The 19714-nt window shown below is 41.7% G+C and overlaps 1 protein-coding gene across 5 annotated transcripts in view; it reads right to left on the bottom strand.

Moving 5' to 3' along the window:
- Positions 1 to 19714, bottom strand: part of LOC120716630 (teneurin-3) — an 840982-nt gene that overhangs the window by 122058 nt on the left and 699210 nt on the right. For all 5 annotated transcript variants that reach the window (XM_040004185.1, XM_040004188.1, XM_040004189.1 and 2 more), the window contains one exon: positions 4271 to 4538. In XM_040004185.1, coding sequence (XP_039860119.1) covers positions 4271 to 4538 — 268 coding nt within the window. The remainder of the gene's footprint in view (positions 1 to 4270; positions 4539 to 19714) is intronic.

Genomic DNA, 19714 nt, shown 5'->3' on the forward strand with positions numbered 1-19714 from the left:
AAATCCTAATATGAAGGTATTTTACTGCATTTCACAGTTTTGTTCTGTTCTTCTAGAACATCATTAAAGTTACGTAAATAGACTGACTTCACATTTCAAATGTAAATCAACGTTAAATCACTGTAATGTAATAAAACATAATTTTCATGATTATTAAATGTATCTGTCTGTACATATGCATATTTAGATGCAGATTCACAAATGTATCATGATTTCACAAATATCTGTCCGTTATTTGAAAGATTGAACTGCTATGGAAAAGTATATAACATGATCCCTATAAGCTTGTGTTACATCACATAAGTATTATTATCATTGCTGTTTAGGGCGATCGTGGCTCAAGAGTTGGCAGTTTGCCTTGTGATCAGAAGGTTGCTGGTTCAAGCCCCGGCTCGGACACTCTCGGTATTGTGTCCGTGGTCAAGACTCTTCACCTACTGGTGGTGGCCAGAGGGGCCGATGGTGCGATACGGCAGCCTCCCCTCTGTCGGTCTGTCCCAGGGCATGCAATCCATTATTATTTAAACCATCTGTTAACTGTATATTTCTGTACATTTACGTATTATGGTTCATATTGCCACATTCATTGACCTTGTTTACAGGTAATTTCATTGTTTGATCACGTTAAAATGTTCCTAATTTAATGTCTAAAAGCACTTGGAAAAGGCAGAATCCCATGTAAAATTAGCGCAACAAACTGTATTGTCATTACTGGAAATAACCGTATTTTTATGAGGAAGTTATTTTCTGTTAGTTTACGGTAGTATTTTGGCGCCCCAGCTGCTGGAATATTACCGTTTTTTTAAGATTTGTTTTTTTAACAGTGTATAACTGCTATTCAACTCAACATTCGGCAAGTGGGATACGTCATCTTCTCCTGCAGTCAGGATCGTGTGAACAACACGAGAGGCTAACTTCATGCCAGTTGTAGGAGTTGCCATCAAGGGTGGGATTTATCAAAAATATGCTCCGTTCCCCCTGCTGTTCTTCTTAGGCCAGATCACTAACAGGACTGGCTGCAGATGGGGTGATGGAGCAGCTGTAGCTCAGGAGGTAGAGCAGGTCATCTACCAATCACAAGGTTTGATGGTTTGATCCTGGCTGCTCCAGTCAGCATGCCAAATATCCTTGGGCACAATACCAAAGTTGCTCTCTGGTGCTTTCGACTTGAGTATGAACATGTGTGAAAGCTAGACAGAAGAAATGAAAACTGCCTCTATGAGCGGGTAAATGAGGCATGTTGCACTGTGAGTGCTCCTGGAGAGTCCTTTGAAGGTAGCTCGTCTCATGTGTTACGTTCAGCTTTGCATCCTGTGTTGTGTTAATTAGTCCCACACCGTGAAAAAAAAATACTAAAAAACAGTAATATTCCAGCAGCTGGGGCACCGAAATAATGCCAGAAAATAACAGAAAATAACTTTCCCATGAAAACACAGTTATTTTCAGTAATGACAATACAGTTTGTTGCCCTAATTTTACATGGGATTCTGCCTTTTTCAAGTGCTGTTAAACATTAAATTAGGAACATTTTAATGTGATAATAATAATTGACAATTAACATTTAAAAAACAAGGAAATTATGTTTTATTACATTTACAGTGATTTTACGTTAATTTACATTTGAAATGTAAAATCAGTCTGTTTATGTGAATTTAATGATATTCTAGAAGAACAGTACAAAACTGTAAAATACACAGTGAAATACTTTTATATTACAGTTTTTTACAGTGCAGTTGTGTTCCTTCCTTGTGTATGTAAGCCCTTTGTATTGTTCCCTCCAGTGTCGCGTTCTCCCTCCACACTGTGTGTCCCCCAGCCTGCCTGTTTAGTTTATTTCGTATTCCCTGTGTAGTTAGTGCCGGTTTTCCAGGTGTTCAATCAATAAAGCCATTTTTTTGAGTTTACCTGTTGCCTGCTGGAGGCTGTATTTTGGTCCTCCGTTCCTGCCAGACACACACAGCCCATGACACTGTATGCCATAAGTGAACAACACATTGATTCACAGATCTACACAGCAACTGTGATGGTTTGCTTAGGGGGGGTATTAAAGGGCTTAATAAGTAGACTTTTACCTCTGGGGTGCCAGCCAGGTTTCTCTCCTGGGATATGACATTGACTAAATTAATTACATTAAATAATTACAATACAAACCACATAATGCAAGCTGTTTGCCTGGACCACAGCAGTCAGTTCGACCTGCTTCCTTTCTGATGTTTCCCATCCTGAGTCCTGTGAGCAGAACTCTAACTGGCTGGCTCCAGGCAGGGTGTGGGTGGCTGTAGCTCAGGAGGTAGAGCAGGTCAACCGGGCCTCAAACCGGGCCTCAAACAGCCTCTGAGCTTTCACAGACTGTCTCTTGTATTTCTCCTGGTCTCCGACAGCCTTCCAACATTATCCAGCTCTCCTTTCTCTCTCATGCCCTCTATCAACGCACAAGCCTTATTCCAGGCTCAAGAGCTTTCTCCTGAACTCTGTCCACTCTCAGCCTTATCGCAAGCTCTCTTCTCTCTCCTGACCTTTGCCAGCCTTTATTGCAGGTGTCTGCCTATATTCTGTGCCTTTGGTAATGCTGCATTAGTGTGGTTTATACTCTATAGAGACGCTGTCACTTTCCTGTCATGGTAAGATTGCTCCTATTCTTTTTTCCCCATCACCGCTGGGATTCTGTTCTGCTATAGTGGGTCATCAGAGTCTAATTGCCAAATAGCTTTACTTTCATTGCTCTAGTCCAATCATTGTCCTGCTTACCTTCTCCAAGCTAATCAGCCTCCTTCTGCTACGAGTGGTATTGAGTTTTTACCCAGGCAGTAACGGGAACACTAAACAGTCAAAGCACATGTGGACGTCACTGCTTCAGGTTCATTCTTTGTCCATACACGTGGATGAATGCTTGGTCTTCACATGCACACACATGCACATGCCTATAAACATACAGCCAGATACAGGCACAAAGCTAAAACACTTGGAGCATCTCTTTCTCATCAGTGCATCACTTTCTTTTTCACTATTTTTAAGAAGTGCAAATTGGACAAAGGAAGAGGAAACGATGGAGGGAGCAGACACATTTGTTTTGTGAGTACAGGGTCAAAGCTAACGTTGCACCCATAAATTTTGTATGTATGCATGTGGAAGGCAAGGCAACAATGGCCCTTTATATGGCTGCTAGAAAAATGTTACTCCGTACTGAAGAAAACAGAGACTTTCTAAATAAAAACAGCGAGAGGGAGAAGTACAGACAGGTCCAGGATTCAAGGGTCAAAATAACCAATCAAACTTGTGTCGCTGCTGAGAGGAAACAAAGTGACTTTGGGATGTTCTTAAACACTTTGAAATGCCAAATGTGTTTCAAAGTGTCTGAAAACTAAACGGACTTTAACAAAGAAGCTGATGTGCTGCACAGACTCTCAGTCTGCCTAAAAAAGCAGAACATGAGCGAACGGTTGACAGTTAAGTGATTTCAGGAAGCTTTACATTCAGAAGACCAGCATGTGTTCATGGCGAGCATGCTTCAGCCTTACTGTGGTGTACTAGCGAGAGCTGAGATAAGTGACACTAACAGACTGAATGAAGTGATTAGGAAGGCTGCTCTGTGATTGGCTGCAAACTGGACACTTTTGAAGCTGCGGTGAAGAGGAGGTCACTGAACAAAGTGTTGTGTATTACAGACGACCTGGACTAACCTCTGCAGCACTGACAGACAGGCAGTGAAGCACTTTCTCTAACAGAACGATTGTGCTCCACTCTCACAACGACACCACATACATGGGATAAACTATTTCTTATCCTAGCTTAATTAAGTCTTTAGACAAATAATAATAATAATTATGTTGTTGTTGTTCTTTTTTTTATTTTGTTTGTTTCTAAAATGAATTCTGCAGAGTTTAAGGACTTGGATCCGGACTGTGTTGTTGCTTTCATCCATCCATTTTCTTCACCGTCTTCAGTTCGAGGTTATGAGTAGGGCCTGTCCCAGCTGCTGTAAGGTGAGAGGCAGGGTAACCCCAGGATGGGGCGCCGGTCTATTGTAGCTACGTATAGTTTGCTGTTTTTCCTCCCACAGTGTTTTTCTGTTATTCTAGCTACCTTTTGATTTTCGGGGGACTCGTTCAGGATGTAGAGATAAAACATTCTGTTTAAGGACGTCGCAGCACACTGGGAAAGCCTGATGAGGCGTCACACAGTTGGGTTACACTGTGATAATGCTGAGAGGCTACAGGTCAAGTGTGGAACAAAGACAGGTGAAGTAAGACGGCTGAAAAAGACAGTTTACCTTGTTTCCAGAGGTACATTGCTACCAAGCACCCAGCTGTCTTGCAGCGGGACGCTCTCGGGGGGCGTGGTCTGCAGCTCTGCTGGTGATTGGCCGGCCACAGGGGCCGGGCTTCCAGTAGGAGGGGTTAGCTGCCTTGTGGAGTTCAGGGATTGGCCAGTGTGATGTGTGGCGCTCAGGGCTTGGCTAAGAGCTGTTACTGAGGGTTGTTGGCGATGAGGAGGTGGTACCGGAGGAAGGCTGGAGTTGTGATGATTGGACGGTTGCTCTGTCAACAACAGAAGAGAGAACTCATCTTTACACACGTGTAAATCAGTGGCACTAACATTGTTGTCTTTTTAGCTGACTGAAAGTTTCCTTTCCCCGAGGACTGCTGTCGTTATAATCCCTGTAAATCAAACGGATACATTTAGATCATGTTTCACGTCACAGTCTCACCAAACAGTCTCTCATCCGAAGAAATCCGTCCTTAACGAGAGAAAATAATGTTAGCCACAGACCGTTTTTAAGCAAGCAAAGCAAGAACTGGCAAAAAAGCCAACGCTTCTTAACCTAAGACAGTCGGTCCGTCTGAAGAAGGTCAGAATTCAAAATGTGATGTTATTATTATACAACGTCTGGATGATTGATATAAAGGCAAATTTCCCAGATGATGCGGTTAAGGTTGATGAAGAGTTATAATGTCGATTTTTTAATATCACTGGATGTGAGTGCAGCGTCAGTGAGAAGTGTAACTAAACACTCGGCTAGAATGAATACAGCTCAGTGACTGGCCTTCACAAAGCTCTGCTCCGATTCTGTAAAAATATTTGCTCAAAGCTGACCCGGGTTCAACTTTTCCTCACTGTTTTTGTCCCTTTGCTTTTCAACTCCCCTTTCCGTCCTCAGGGTACCGAGAAGGAAATGAATGGCAGTCTTGGAATTTAATTTGCATAAAGAGCATCAGATCTCCATTTCCCAGCCCTGCTGTTATTCTTTCTCTGCTGCACTCAGCGAGGAAAACAGAAAGCAAAGAGAGAAGCGAGGGATATGTGCAGGAGCAGCTCTTCCTCTCGCTGCTTCGTGTTCTGTTTGCCATCATAATAACTGTTCCAGTTATGCAGACTTTACAGGCTGAATGCTGAAAACCACATATGAAAAGTCTGAGTTTCATTATGACTATTTAGGCCTCAAGAATATTATTTGTAATCACTGCACCTCCTACAAACCCATACATTTAAAGACAATGTGCAAATATTACTGTGTGTGTGATGGGCAGGGCTAGTTTCCAGTTCTGCACACAAAAACTGTCTCGGCTTTTGTGTGACACGATCAATAGACTGTTTAATGTGTTTAATGGCAGATTCTGGGATTTGCTTTTGCCAATCATTTCTTTGTACAACTCCAAATTCATGTCTAATACATCATATTCATAATAACAATAATCACTTTCGTGTAACATGTAACACAAAGACGAAAAACCAGCATCATTACTCAAAACGCATTAAACTCAATATTAATCAGTGCGTCTAAAAGACTCCACATAAATCACCAAGCAGGCCTGTGTTTCACCACCAAGTCAGCAACATCCAATCAGAATACTGCACATCTCAGTCAGTACTCCCACTTTTTAGTTAAATATTGTCACAGCTGAAAATAACATTTTGGAGCGTGAGGGAAAATCTGGTCTTTCCCAGCTGATGGCACCACTGGCCAGTTTAGACCCCGTGATGAGACGCTCACACACTTTCACTGTAGCACCCCTAAAGAACTCATTAGTAGGCAATAACAAAATAAAGTAGCATCAGCAATAACAACGTGTTTTAGTATTATTCTCTGACATTGTCGTCTAATTATATAATAGCCCAGCGTTTCTGTTGGAGAGGGTACAGGTTAACAAAAACAGGTTTAAGCGCCCAGTGCACACGTACAAGTAAAGAAGATCAAAATGCTATTCCACGACACAAGGTTTTGCTCATTGTGTGCAAAGTGTTAGCTAATGTAATGAAATGTAATCAACGGCCAGCAGCAGTCTATATTGTTCTATAGTTGCTAGTGCTGTCAGCGTTAATCTGGTTAAAATGACGTTAATGCCATAACCGCATTAACGCAGCAAATCTCCGTTAGCTCGTTAACGCAGATCACCCCGTGCGAGGGCGGCAACACGTTAGTGCGGTTAGCTCGTTAACGCGTTAGTGCCGTGCAGTTGTAAACCCTGTTTGTTTACCTTTGGTTTTATTTAACTTTCACCTTTTTGTTTTACATTTCTGTTCCCATCATTTAACACTGCCCTTGTTGTTTTGTGTTGTAATGTGACCTTGCACATTTTGAAAGGTGCCAAGTAATAAAATGTATTATTATTAGTATGTTATGAAAGGTAATCCATACCCTGCTCTTATGATAACTTCAGTTTTTTTATGTTGTTTTTTTAGTTGAATGTCACATGTCTGTGTGTGACTTCAGTGCAGGAGGACAGACAGCTGATAGTGAGTCAGGTGGGAAAACATCAACTGTTGACTCAGGTATGACAATTAAAGTGTGCACCAGGTTGAACTGGGGTTTGCAAAAGGGAAAACAGTATGTTTGCAAGTAGCATATTCCAATGATCTGCTAAACACTGTGTGCAAGACACCAGAGGTGTGGACTCGAGTCACATGACTTGGACTCGAGTCATTAATTTTATGACTTTAGACTTGACTTGAAAAAATGTTCTAAGACTTGTGACTTGACTTGGACTTTTACACCAATGACTTGGGACTTGAATTGGACTTGAACCGGTTTACTTGAAAAGACTTGATATTTTACCCCAAATATAAAATTTAACATGCATATTATATAGAGATTGAAAATGTGACGTCATTCACGGGTAGAACCGCAAAGGATTCTGGGAACTCGTGGCAAGCGGTACTAGCGCACGCAGGCTTTCAATTGAAATCAGTTATACAGCGATAAAAAGAAACACAAAAATGTCAAGAAGCTGTTGTATTATTAACTGCAATAGCCGGTCGCATGACAGCCACGGGAAGCCGACGGGTAAAGAGATCGGTTGTTATCGGATTACGTCGTTGAAGAGAAATTGTTCGAGCCATGTTTCCGAAGTAACAAAGAGGCGACTGGATTGCAGCCATTCAAAGAGCAAATATAACGTCCCAGAACCCTCCAGCTCACAGGTTAGTCTGCTCCAAGCATTTACACAAAGGTCAGTCTGCTGTTGTAGTTAATGCGTCATTTTCATAACATAATTGGTGATATAGGTTACAAGCAAGTCTGACGCTGAACAGAAATTGTCGCGCTATGCTCCTTTGTTTATTGTGCATAAATAGTGAATTGTCCTGACACAATATTGTGTTTCGCTTCTGTTATTATGGTACATTGACAAAAACATATACTTTTATTCACAAGATAAAACAGTTGTTTTGTATCACTAATTGCCCAGTACGATTACAGCATACAGTATTATTGTCACTGCTACATTTCTGTGATGAACCAGAAATTATTTCCACTGCTAATTAATTACCATTGAGCTCAAAGGTCCTATTAATAAACGGTTAACGAATGTGTATTTATGACGACGATTTGTGAGACTGGTAAACTTATGATACGTACGATGGTCTTTACTTTCTACACGGTGCATTTCAAGGTCCTGCACCCATCCGGCGGTAAACTGTACCTGGGCTTGTTGCAGTGACCGGAAGTTACTATCGTGCCAAACTAGGTATCCCCGACAGAATTTGTTTCCCCTGCGTCGGGAGCACACACTGGACTGTCCAAATCACGGACAAACAGTATCCCGCATTGTTGATTTTTAGTTTACAAACACTTCTTATAATGACTAACTACTCCTGACATTTTTGAGATCTTAGCTCTTTATACAACGAAGTTATAGTGGGATACAAATAATATCAGGCTGGGCCTGCCACAATTTGTTCCCCCTGTGTAAATCACGGACAAACAGTATCCCACATTGCTGATTTTTCGTTCACAAACACTTCTTATTATGACGCATTTCTCCTGAAACTTTGGAGGATTTAGCTCTTTATATAATAAAGTTACAGGAGAATAAAAATAGTTATTAGCCAAAATGTTTATGGTTTATTAAAATAATCCCATCTGATACCCCGTGAGCAATAAATATATAATTTTCTGTTGTAACCCTCAAACTGAATGGTAATGTAACGATACTAATTTTTCACAAAATGAAAACATCAGTACTCCCTGCGTGCTCCCAGCACAGGGGAAACAAATTCTGTCGGGGATACCTACTTTGGCACGACACTGGTCCTACAACCGCATCCAAGAATAACATGCAGCTTATCTCAGAACTGTCGGTGAAAATTATTCTTGGAGCTAGGTTTAATTGAGCTGCATTCTAAAGAGGTGCAATTTCACAATTTGTGTATATTTTCTAAGTTCACTATTTTGTCATGTGTTGAGAAAAACACAGATTTAAAAATTACATGGTCTAATATTTACATTTAGCATAACTGCAACATGCTTTTTTCATTTTTTTTTTTTTTAAAGACTCGAAAGGACTTGAAATTCAAAATTTCAGACTTGTGACTTTACTCGGACTTTTACACCAGTGACTTGAGACTCGACTCTGACTTGCCTGACATTACTTGAGACTTGAGGATAAAGACTTGAGACTTACTTGAGACTTGCAAAACAATGACTTGGTCCCACCTCTGCAAGACACTATGACTGGAACACAGTTCACACAGTCCAGACAGACTAACCAAGGATACGATATCTGCACTTCCTACTCCCACTCCACGAGCTGATTTCTCAGCACTTCTTATCAGGTACATACTAAATACAGCACTGTGCACCACTCCATCACAATGACTTCACATTAAACCACCACAATGTCCTGTTTTTGTGTGAATGTTTGCTGTTTTTGCTGCTGTGCTCATAGGAAACTGTAGCTGTCTCCATTTTACATGCATCTCTCTGAGCCTGAGGCTCGCGGCTTTTTTGTGGTGGTTTGCGCATGTGCAGAAACCTTTCATCCTTTATGATAAGATGATTTCAGAGCAGTGTGCATGTCAAGCTGACCCTGGCTCTGCTTTCACTGCTTTGATCAGTTATGGCCTGTACTGTGTGTAGCATTACCCAGTAAACAGGCTTCAGTAATTTAACATCATAACAGGCGAGTTTCCTCCCAACTTTCATGAACTTTCATGTGAGATGTAGAGAAGATGAGTTTGTGAAAAACTTGTTCACTGCTCTAGTCTATTAGGAAGTAAGTGAAGTTTATTTATATCGTGTCTTTTACAGATACAACATTCATAAAGTGCTGAACAACAATTCAGACATGATATCAACAAAGAACCAAACAAAAAACAAACACATACATAACAAAAGAATAACAAGGCCTGATTAAAACAGAAAAGTTGTTAATTTTTTGTTTTTTAAAGAGTCCACAGAGTTACGCGGCGCTGGAGTGGTAAACTGTCCCAGAGCTAGAGACTACAGACTGAAACGCTCGGTCCCCTCGAGTCTGGACTCTTGTCTGAACAGCTAATAGGTTTTGAGTTTGTGAGTGGATACAGCGAGCAGCAGTGTGTTTAACAAGAAGTTGAGACAAATAGTCTGCAGCGCGCCCATTTAATGCTCTGTATGCAAGTGTGAAATCTTAAAACGAGTTCTAAAATCAATGGTGAGCCAAAGTAAAAACAAGAGTAACACAGCGGTAATGTGAGCTGTGTCTGGGTGCAGCAGTTTGTGCTGCTTGGAGGAATAACAGAGGTGATTTCTTTAAGCCAGTAAAAAGGGCATTACAATCATCTAAACACAATGATACAAACACAAGAACAATTTTGTCCATTTCAGAGGAGGAGACTACAGATCGCAATTTGGTAATGTTCCTGAAATGAAATGTGAGATCGAGTTTATATGTGAAAGTTCAATAAGGACTCAAACATTACGCTGCGATTGCGAACACTAGTCAGCAAAAAGAAGCAATCAGTTGACTTGTGTGCATATCAGGAGGAGCAATAATCGTGGCTTCAGTCTCAGAGTTTAAAACAATTGTTGGAGAGCTGGTCACTAATCCCACATACAGAGTCAGCCAGGGCAGACAGCCAGGGCAGACAGCCTGTGCAGCTGGCGAGGCCTAAAAGACAAGTAGAACTGAATGTCATACATAAAAATACTAAGAAATGCACCTAACACCTAAAAACAGAATAACAATCGACCCAGGATGGACCCTGAGGAACCCCACAGCAGTGTCTGCTCACCCTAACAAGGATGTCCTCCTAGATGAACTGGAGGGAAACCAGTTGAGTGATCCCAGCCATAACCTTATTCTGGTCAACAGTATCAAAGGCACTGAGGTCAAGCAACATGAGCACAGAGCATCAATTTCCTGCATCAGATGCCATTAAAAGATCATTATAGAGCTTTAAAGGAGCAGTTTCAGTGGAGTGCTGCTATTAAAAAGCAAAGGACAGAAATTTGTAGTGTGCATAATAAAGTTGTCCAAATTGATTTTCGGCAACTTTTTCTGATAATTTGCTAATGAATGGCAACTTTGAATTAGGCTGGTAATTGCAAGCAGAGCTGCTATAATGGAATTACCTCAGCGGAGCACAACGTTGCCTCAGCGAGCAGTTAGTGATGGAGAACAGCAAAGGACCAATGCCTGTGAGACATCCAAACAGGAAGGAAGGAGGTCAGCTCTCTAAAGAGGGTGATGAAGGTTTCATCTTAACGATTACAATAAGTCATTCAGCGTATCTGGAATGACTTACGATCAACCTGATCCATAATAGGAAGACGATATTACGCAGGGACTAAACTGGACTGAGTGCAAAGTCCTCACATTGTAATAAAGCAAGGAAGACTGGAAATTCTTAGTCACAGTACCACAAAAATTTGGAATAATACTGATTTTCACCTGAAAAGAAACTGTCACGAACACACGGCAGACCCGTCCACACATTCATGCTTTTCAGCTTCTTTATTCTTACTCTCTGGTTGCTGTTTACAGCTGGGGTGTCCAACTCCAGTCCTCGAGAGCTACCGTTTGATTCAGCTGTGTTGGAGCGCATCTAAGAGCTGCAGGACAGTAGCTCTCGAGGCCTGGAGTTTGACACCCCTGGTTTACACTGTCATGACTGCAGCTTTGCAGTTCGCAGCCACTCATATACACCAACAACAACATTATTCAGGACCCAACACAGACATTAAGCTGGCGAGGCATGGCTGCAGATGCCATGTAGGTGCATCCGCCTCCCCTGCAGCAGCATCGCAGACCACACCCCGCCACAGGAACCAACACATTTCAACTTTTGGGTATCGACAGGAATTACCCATCTTACGTATCATCTCAATACTGACTTCAGGACAAGGATGTGTAACAGTACTTTCCATAAGAGCAACAGTCCAACATTACTTCACTTCTTTAGTACAAACTATTACAGAGAATCCACTACACTTATAGAAAATGTTTAAGTTGGGACTAGTTCTTTCAGATATTTCCTCAAATTGCACTGAAAGCACAAGACACCCTGCAAATCCATCCAAAATAAACTGGAAACAAGTTATTATAGTCGTCTCCACCCTAACCACCATCTCTCCGGCTGCTGGGAGGCATCTGTAAATCTATAAGTGAATGCAAATATTCATGAAATATCAATGACAAAGGTAAGAAACAACTCCTATTAGCTTTAACTGTTACTAAGAAAGTAATCCTCAAGAACTGGAAATAAAGAAATAGAATCAATTAAGAAATGGATGGAAAAATCAAAGTGATGAACATTTTCTCAGATTATGTTTTGTGCTACAGTCCTACAGTGCTACAGTGCTACTGTACTACAACGCTACAGTACTACAGCGCTACAGTCCTACAGTACTACAGTGCTACTGTACTACAGTGCTACAGTACTACAGTGCTACAGTCCTACAGTATACAGTGCTACAGTGCTACAGTGCTACAGTACTACAGCGCTACAGTGCTACAGTACTACAGCGCTACAGTCCTACAGTATACAGTGCTACAGTGCTACAGTGCTACAGTACTACAGCGCTACAGTGCTACAGTACTACAGTGCTACAGCGCTACAGTACTACAGTGCTACAGTGCTACAGTACTACAGTACTACAGTGCTACAGTACTACAGTGCTACAGTGCTACAGTACTACAGTACTACAGCGCTACAGTACTACAGTGCTACAGTGCTACAGTACTACAGTGCTACAGCGCTATAGTGCTACAGTGCTACAGTACTACAGCGCTACAGTACTACAGTGCTACGGTACTACAGTACTACAGCGCTACAGTACTACAGTGCTACAGTGCTACAGTACTACAGTACTACAGCGCTACAGTACTACAGTGCTACAGTGCTACAGTACTACAGTGCTACAGCGCTATAGTGCTACAGTGCTACAGTACTACAGCGCTACAGTACTACAGTGCTACAGTGCTACAGTACTACAGTGCTACAGCGCTACAGTGCTACAGTACTACAGTGCTACAGCGCTACAGTACTACAGTACTACAGTGCTACAGCGCTACAGTGCTACAGTACTACAGCGCTACAGTACTACAGTGCTACAGTCCTACAGTACTACAGTGCTACAGTACTACAGCGCTACAGTACTACAGCGCTACAGTGCTACATTACTACAGTGCTACAGTCCTACAGTAAGGTTCAAGGTTCAAGGTTCTTTATTTGTCACATGCATGGTTATACAAGTATAACACACAGTGAAATGTAGCCTGACACGCTCCTCGACATGTGCAAAAATTGGGGGGGGGGGGGGGGGTGTGTAGAGGAAGAACATTATATATATATATATACATACATTTAGTATATACACTGGGTGAATGTGCAGTAGTAGCAGCAAGCAGGTGAATTCTGTACATTAATATGAATAGACATCTGACTATTTTACAGGATAGACAAGATAAACATATTTAAAATTAAAGGAATTGAAATGTACATGTGCCTTGGTTTAGTGTCTGGAAGAGTCCTGGACTCGTCAATTATAGATGATGTGAGAGGGCGGGTGTGTGTGTTTAGGGCACGGATGGCTTGGGGATAGAAGCTCCTCTTGAGTCTCTCTGTCCTTGCCCGGATGATGCGGAACCTTCTACCAGATTGCAGAAGTTGGTATCTGCGCTGCTCTAGTCCGGCATCTCCTGGTGTAGGTGTCCTGAAGCGGGGGGGAGAGCAATCCTGCAGCAGCGTTCTGCTGTACGGATCACTCTCTGGAGAGCTTTTTGGTCCTTCACACAGTACTACAGTACTACAGTGCTACAGCGCTACAGTGCTACAGTGCTACAGTACTACAGTGCTACAGTACTACAGTCCTACAGTGCTACAGTACTACAGTGCTACAGTCCTACAGTACTACAGTGCTACAGTACTACAGTGCTACAGTGCTACAGTACTACAGTGCTACAGTGCTACAGTACTACAGTGCTACAGTACTACAGTACTACAGTGCTACAGTGCTACAGTGCTACAGTCCTACAGTGCTACAGTACTACAGTGCTACAGTGCTACAGTGCTACAGTACTACAGTGCTACAGTGCTACATTATGTTTACTATTAACACTCTCTACATTCTTATCACTGCCATTGTTTTAACTATAACCGTTACCACATACAAACACTACTATTCTATTCAAACCCATTTACATCTAACAAGGTACAGGGACTTGTCCGCTTTGTCTTCCAACTAGTTCTGTTTCATAATGCTTTGGTTCATTATACATGAAAATCAGACAGGATCACCTGTGCTTAGCCAGAGGGGCAGTGGAGTGTCATAAAACAATTTTCCATGGGCAGGGTTGTGGATCAGCTGTGGATAAGTTATTTTAGCAATGAGCTGGCCCAACAAGCTTTCAAGCACTCTTTTATAAACTAGCTGCCTTCTCAGAGTGTGGGAGTACTCTTAAAAGTTCATGAATTCAGCGTAGACAGACTGAGGACATCAGTAGAGAGACCAAAGAGATCAGTGGAGTGGAAAGCAATATATGTGTGGAAGGGTTCATTTTCTCAACACATCATAGACTAGAAGAGCACTACATAAGAACATATCAATTCTACCATATAACTGAGTGTTCAGTTCATTTCACTGCTTTTAAACATAGCGCCAAATCACAACAACAGTCACCTCAAAGCATGTTATACTGTAAGGTAAAGATGCTACAACAATACAGAAAAAAGCTCAACAATCAGATGACCCCCTGTGAGGTTCACTTTGGCCACAGTGGGAAGAAAAACTCCCAGTACTAAAAGGAAGAAACCTGCTGCAGAACCAGGCTCAGGCAGGGGCGGCCATCTGTCACGACGTTATCGGTGAGGGGACAAAGACGAACGGTACGCTGTGGAATCGAATCTAACAGTAGAGATAGTGTCTGTCTCCTGAATCCAAACTGGGAGCTGGTTCCACAGACGAGAAAACTGAAGGCTCTGCCTCCCATTCTACTTATATGAATTCTGTCAGACACTGTATTTCTATAAGAGCAATTATAAGTGTAAAATTCACCCATTATGCTAATGGGCCAATTTATCAGTCCTCCCAAATGCCAACTGAGAAAAGATTAGAGCCAGGCAAGAACATCCAGCAGTTTGCAGCATAACCTACTTAAACTAATATAACAATGCATGTGCTTCACTTCTCTGCATAGTGTACAGATGCCCTTATATGTTAATCATTTCTGGGACACACTGAGTTATATGTGACCACTTGTTATACAAGTCTGATTGCCAGCCTATCCAAATACTCCCACAAACATACTGCATAGCAACAATGTATCTATAGTGTGTTGATGTGGACTGTGATATTTAAAAATGAAATATTTATACGGAATCATTAACACACACGTCTGCTTTCATACGGCAACGGCTACACACTCTCATGTCACATTCATGCATGTTGTCTAAACTAACTGTTACTTGTTTTGCTTTCATTGACACATATTGCACTACCATTAGCAGAATCATTACAAATCGTTCCTGTAGTTAACCTCATAAACATAACTAAGCACTAACGCCCATCTCCTCTGGTGAAAAAGACTTCTCTCTGTTGTTGATATGTGGATGAGTAAATGCACACTGTGAGTCAAAAGACTGTAAAACCTGCTGACAGCTTAACAAACATTTAAGAAAAAAATATTTTTCTAACAATCGAGCTTTATATGGAGAAAAGAGGATTACCAGAAATACTTTATATATCCCAGTGGAATAAAGATTAGCCCAAAATTATATAATTATCTATCTGCGCCCATGGGTGTTCAACCTTTGATGGCAGGCAAAAATGTGTATTTTGCTCTATATTGTAGCTGCATGAATATATCTAAACACAGGATATGTTACTTCAAATACACCAAATTAATCCTTGTTGCAAAAGGAAAAAAGCCCCACACCAGACTGGAGTCAGTCGGTTCTTCTAATGTGAGTGTTGTTACTACATCAGCAGCACCCCCACCACCTCCTCATGCCCGGAAGGAGGAAGAAATTGTAATAATAATATATGAGGAAGAGCAATGATGAAGGTCTCTCAGTCAGGCTGCTGCTTTAGAAAATTAATTTCAATTCCAACAGCAACACAATTTGACAAAACAGTCATCAGAGTAAAACATCATTTTTCAGAGCCTTACTTTCTGATTCATTTGGAGGAAATCATAACCACTGTAACTCATTCATCTACGCATCTTCTCTATTTATCTGGTTATGGTAGGTACTTCCAGGAGGTCAGCTGACCTGAGAGAGTGACAGGGTGTGTGGGGACGAAAACGCGGTGAGGCGCCGTGAGCGGTCGGGTGTAAGGAGAACGAGAAAAGACACAAGGCACACGAGAGAGAGGGACAGCGTTTAACACTGAATAATGATTAAATGCAACAGTGTTGTATAAACACAGAGTAAAACAGGTGAGTGAAGAACTGCAGTGAAGAGCAGCCTCAGCTGACTGCAGCATAATGGATGGTTCATGGCCACCTGATCAACTATAAGCTTTTATCTAACAGAAACGTTTTCAACTCAGTCTTAGAGGTAGACGAAGGCTCCCAAATCCAAACTGGGAAGCTCTGCCTCTCTTTCAACTTATAAAACTAGCTGCAACTTAAAGCAAAGTGGTCTATTAGGACGATATAGTACTGTGATGTCTGTGAGGAATGACGGGGCCAGACTATTCCAGATGTTGTATGTGAGGAGAGGATCAAATTCAGTCCTGGAGTTCACTAGAAGCCAGTGAAGACAAGCGAACATGGGAGAAATATGATCTCTCTTTCTAGTTCTGCCTGAACTCCTGCTCCAGCATTCTGGAACAACTGAGGCCTTTAAATCAAACAAGCTAAGCTTGGTGGTGCATTCTGTCATTGTTTATATAAAAGTGAACACGAAGATAAAAAGGAGGTTACAGAAAGAACAGGAGGTGACACAGGAAGTCAATTAAAAGTTTCAGAAGCCACAACAATAGTTGGCTGAGGTGGACTGAGAACAACACAGACAGGAAGACAGATAGAAAGAGAGAATGCAGAGAGGGCACCAGAGTTAAGACTTGTGTTTCTTCAAGCGTGAAAACTCATTCCACCTCTGGACTCCCAGCAAGGAGAGAGAACTGATGTAGGCCTCTTTTCCTAACCATGGTTAGCTTTTGTGGGGCATGCAGACGGAGAGTGTCCCTCTTTGCTCACTGAAGGCAGCTTCTGCCTCAGCAGTTAAACCTGAGCGCCCACAAAACCAAACAAAAGCCCACAGAAACATTTGCTTTGTCAGAAAGACCAGCTTAGGAAATTCTAAATGAGAGGTTACAGTCACAGAAGCCAGAGGAACAGAGGCTTTAATTTGGACATATTGTCACGAACAAGAATGGGGAAAAAAGCTTAATGGCATTTTAATATAGACAGGAAATGAGCTAAACACCAAAGGTCCACTCGAAACTGAACAAGATCAGCTGATTAATTGATGAAATCACATGCTGATTTATTTCATTTTTCCTTTTGTTTCTTTTGGCACGTTGCTCTGTCTCAACTGCACTGCAGCTCTATTGTGATAGGTGAGGCTGCGCACGCACTGATAAACTCTGTTTTTGGCGTGTTTCTACTGCATGCATGTAAGTGTGGTTTCAGGATATTTTCAGGATTATTTATTGTGCTGTACATAATTTGTGCAGTGTGAAATCTGTGCATGTTAATATTATAGATTTTAAGAATAGTAGATTTGTATGAGCTCTTTAACCATGTGTATGTGTTATCCTTATCACCCTTCTGTTGTGATAGTGAAGATGAGTATTTCCAAACTTAAGGGCATAATAACTCAAATGTGTTGAAACCAGTGAACAGTAGAAAACGTGAGGTTTGTGTTTGGCTTCGGTATTTAGTTATAATCACACCAGCACAGTGACACTGTGGTTAGCACTGTTGCCTCACAGCAAGAAGGTCCTGAGTTCCATTCCACCGTCAGGCCTCTCTGTGTGCAGTTTGCATGGACTCTTTTAACTTTCAAACCATCCATATGTAAACGCACTTGAGTATTTTTCTTATAACTGCTGGATAAAAATCGTTTTATTTTTACTTAAATGACGATTTGTTCCTGTCAATCACTTTTTATTTTGCACATATCTGAAGTGACCATATTCAGCGCAGCACCTTTGTCATTTACAAATAATACTCATTTCTGTATAAATTCATTTGGAATTAAAGACAGCAGTAGTGTTACAGTTTCGTCCACTATTGTTGTTTTATTAAATGAAGAAGTGGCCACATTTGGATGAAAGGCTAGACTGCAAAGTTCTCAGCAAGTGCCAGCTGGTTGCGTTCACTGCATACCCAGCAGCTGGTATGAAAGGAGAAACTTCACGGGCTCTAAACTTGCTTTTTTAGTGTTTCCAGTCCTGGAGACGTCTGCTTCCTCACACAGTACCCGAAACAAAACGGGACAGTGTAGCCGAGAAAACACAGACTGGGACCAGAGGCTGGAGCAAAAGGTTTTGCTGTTAAAACAGTGTTTATAGAATTCTAATGAGCTATGACTGTCGTTATTGTTAAGCACAGTCTGAAGTCTGTATATACACACACTTATTTAAATGTTTGAATAAGTGGTGCTAAAGGATGTAAAGTATCTTTTAGTTTATCAGGGCAAAGGCCTACGTAATTAACAGCAATCGGTGATTTCTCTTTCCCAGCATGAAAGAGATTTGTTTGGAAACACTCACTGGATCGACCAATACCCAGAAGTCCAAGGAACTCAGTGAAGATTGAAGAAGGAGAATTACAGATTTACGCAAGCTGGGAAGGTCATTTCTAAACAACTGCAGATTCCTGGATCATCAGTTACCTGGCTGTGTCACCAGTTTGCCGAGGTCTGGAAGAAGACCTGTACTGTCACCCTCATGTTAGAAGAAAATGCTTAGGAATGAACCAGGAACCACCCATGTTGAAGCGTGTCATGAACACCGTCACGTCCACGGTGAAGCACATTTTACATTTGAACTGAGAGGGCGCTGAATGTTACATTCGTGCCAAAGCAACAGGGGGCAATATCACCCTAACCATAAAGCAACATCAGAGCTGAAGTGCACACCTTTGACACCGAAACACACGACCTCAGTTTTCCTCGTCTGCATATAAACGCAGAAACTGAGCTTTCGAAACTCTTTACCTGGTAGGAGTTTCTTGAAAAGCTATGATTACCAGCACACCTATGCATGTTTGGATTTATCCTCGTGCCTGTGATGCGTCTATACATACATACTATATATAAATGTGAGGACACAGAAGGATACGATGTCGACAAACGAGTGAAATACCCTGCAAAGGCAACCTCGGTGGCTTAGAGGAGCACAGTCTCCCCTATTAATGACCTGGTCAGAGAGCAAGAGTTAAAGGGTAAGAGGGGGAGGGGGGGGGGGTACTGAGAGCTGACTTGGCAGGAGAAAATGAGGGTGAGAGACACAGAGAGGGAGGAGAGGGTGGATGGGGTCAGTGCACTGGTGCAAAAATAAAGAGAAAGAAATGAGCAGGACTGATGAGAGGATCCAAAAGAGGGTGCAGCTGTTGATACCAAAGACGTGAGTGGACGAGAGGACGAGAGAGGGTGGTGGGAGTGGGAACAGAGTGATGACGTGGATGATGATGATGAAGTCAAAAAAAGGGAGCAGAAAAGTAAAAAAAGAAATTCTAATTTATAGCTCCTAACAGTGCTAATTTATTATACACGCAAATTTTCATTATACAATATTGTATTGAGGACAGATAGAATGGTTCATCTTTATAAAGCACCTTTGTACTCGCCCAGTATTCTCAGTCTCAGTCACCCAAACACAACATCCATCTGGGCCTGAACACCTTTTTAACATTTGCATACACTCTGGTGGAAACATCACAGAAAACGTGGGGCCCAGTAGGCTTTGGCATGTGGACGACCTAGATGACCCGCTCTGTCACTAACAGCCATCCCTGCACTGTAAAAAAAAAATCCTAAAAAGCAGTAATATTCCAGCAGCTGG

The sequence above is a fragment of the Simochromis diagramma genome, unplaced genomic scaffold, assembly GCF_900408965.1.
Source record: "Simochromis diagramma unplaced genomic scaffold, fSimDia1.1 OVJJ01000565.1, whole genome shotgun sequence".
Lineage (NCBI taxonomy): Eukaryota > Metazoa > Chordata > Actinopteri > Cichliformes > Cichlidae > Simochromis > Simochromis diagramma.